The sequence below is a fragment of the Pongo abelii genome, chromosome 1 (genome assembly GCF_028885655.2).
Source record: "Pongo abelii isolate AG06213 chromosome 1, NHGRI_mPonAbe1-v2.0_pri, whole genome shotgun sequence".
Taxonomy (NCBI): Eukaryota; Metazoa; Chordata; class Mammalia; order Primates; family Hominidae; genus Pongo; species Pongo abelii.
The window spans coordinates 97,835,996-97,838,366 of NC_071985.2; the positions used below are offsets into that span (position 1 = coordinate 97,835,996).

General features: G+C 48.9%; 1 protein-coding gene across 1 annotated transcript; it reads right to left on the reverse strand.

Annotated features, from left to right (window-relative positions):
• Positions 1 to 240: 240 nt before the first annotated feature.
• LOC103891398 (late cornified envelope protein 1F) lies at positions 241 to 2,100 on the reverse strand. Its single transcript, XM_009244125.2, has 2 exons — positions 2,050 to 2,100; positions 241 to 891 (listed from the first exon to the last, which is right to left on the reverse strand). The coding sequence occupies exon 2, from the start codon at positions 867 to 869 to the stop codon at positions 537 to 539; it is 333 nt and encodes a 110-aa protein (XP_009242400.2). The 5' UTR covers positions 870 to 891; positions 2,050 to 2,100; the 3' UTR covers positions 241 to 536.
• Between the last annotated feature and the right edge of the window lie 271 nt (positions 2,101 to 2,371).

Genomic DNA, 2,371 nt, shown 5'->3' on the forward strand with positions numbered 1-2,371 from the left:
TAAGCAATTCTTTATGTAAACTTCTGTCTATTAAAGTACATTTCATAATTCTCTTTCCTGACTTGACCCTGAATGAGGCACTGAGGGGCGAGGGTCAGCTCTGGTGAGGACCAGGAGTTGAAGGAGTTAAGCAAGCCATGCTGCTTCAAGGCCCAGATAACTGGGTGATGGAGCTGAGACCAGACATGCTTATCCCTCTCGGCACATTTACAAGCAAGAGTAATGCAGTCTAGAAAAAGATGATGAGCAGATTATTTGTTTTATTGTTTCATGCACAATGGAGATTGCCAAGGAAATCAGGGGAATGAGGCAAGGACTTCTATTTGGTGTTCCCAGGCCAGGTGCACAGATGGAATCAGAGGTCAGAAGATGAGTTCTTGTGAGAGGGCAGATTTCTGGATTCTAGGTCGGAGGAATCTTCCAGGACAGAGTTTGAAATCTTTACTAAAATGTGCCAGCAACACAGTCAGTCCCAAGGAAGATGAAGTTGCCCCTTTCATGCCTCTAAATCCACTCTTCTAGGCACAGGGTCCACTTCAGCAGCAGCCTCCAGAGTGCTGGCCACTGCCCCCTCCGCAGCAGCTGGAGCCCGCTGAGGGCTGGCTGCAGCAGTCAGAGCTCTGGGGTCTGTGACGGTGGGACCTGCGGCGCCTGTGGTGGCTCAGGCAACAGCCGCCTCCCCCAGAGCTGCAGCAGCCCCCAGAGCTGGAGCCACAGCAGCCTCCGGAGCTGACACTGCAGCAGGAAGAGACTGGAGGGCACTTAGGGGGACACTTTGGGGGGCACTTTGGGGTGGGGCACTTGGGAGGGCACTTGGGGGTGCACTTGGGAGGGGGCTGGCACTGCTGCTGGCTCTGCTGGCAGGACATCTCGGTGGCGGGTGTTCAGGAGCTGAAGGAGAGTCAGACAGCAAGTTAGATGGAGGCAGAGGCCACCGCTGCCTATTCTTGTCCTTTCTGCATTGTTTCTAGACCCTTCATTTTGAAAGCCTCATATCAAACATAGGAAAATCACCTCTAATGTTTTTATCACTCTCAATGTTTACCAAGTGCTTTCATTCATGGATTCTCATTTCAAACCTTATTTGAGATGTTGTCATGCAATATATAATCTCCAAACATGTAAATAAAGTTTCTGCTCATTAAAAGCTCCTAAGTGTGGGAGAGAAGTCCGGAAATAAATTGGCTCCAGGCCAGCATTCATTCTATCACATCACCAAGAATTCTGAGAATGTTCAATGTTGAGACCAGTTTAGAGATGAAAATCTCTTTAAGGAAAAACAAAAATAAATTTCTATTGGAAGAACTGATATATTTCAGTTTGCAGACATAGAGAAAACTATAACTGCAAAGGATGTTGGAGTCAATTTGTTCCAACCAACTCAATATATAAATAAAGAAACTGAAGCCAAAAGAGGTAACTTCACTGGCCCAAAGTTATTCACTAGCATGTCACATTTGTTCCTGGGTCTCCTGGTTCCCAACCTGGGTTCTGCCCTTTAGCACATGCTGCCTCCCCAGGCCTGTACCCCGGCGCTGTCACATGGCTTCTAAACTCCAGTGTGCACTCAGTTTTCCACTACAGATCTTCTTGTTGGCATCTAACAAGATCCACAGGTGTCTCTGATCCTTTCTTCCTCTACTAGCAGTGTTCTTAGCATATCTTTTCTAAAAGTGAGTATGTCTGTATTTCCAAAATTATATTCCCACTATGCAGCCCACTCCAGCATAATCCAGTGGCCAATGTGTTTATTCTCTAAAACCAGAGAAACACACTGAGCAATTGAAAACAATTTGGTCCCTCTAAATCTGTGTCATACAGCCCTCCTGATCTTACCAGTTCTTCTTAATCTCTCTCACTCCACCCCACCCCTCTACCTCCTCTTTCCAATTTTTGGCCCCCACCCCATTCCTTGCCAATCACAATTCCAGGCCCCCGAGGCCCTGCCTAGACTCTACTCCTGCCCTGGTCTGAGTATCCATCCCCTCCTTCCCTGGCCTGGGTATCCCTCTGTGGAAGCCCCTGCTCCTTTTTCCAGGGCACACTTACCAGGATCACAGGCAGCACAGGGTTCTTCAGCACTGCAGGAGGTGAGTGGATGGGATGCTCTGGCCCTGAGCCCTTTTATTCTGTCCTTGGGTGCTGCCTCCAGCAGTGATACAGGGCCTGGGCATGAGAGGACCTGCCTCCCGACACCCACATAGGTCTTGTGACGAGTGGTGACTGGCAGTTCTGCGCATACCATCCTTCATTGGTGTTCAGGGGAGCTGCTCTCAGCTAGGAAAGAGCTTGGTGGAAATGGGGGCTGCTTGTGGTGGGTGAAAATGGACATCATGGTTCCTGGAGTCCTCAGTGGCCTATTTCCTATGAA

What these genes read in the sequence shown, in the direction of transcription:
- LOC103891398 (XM_009244125.2), bottom strand. Translation starts at nt 869, where the DNA reads ATGTCCTGCCAGCAGAGCCAGCAGCAGTGCCAGCCCCCTCCCAAGTGC.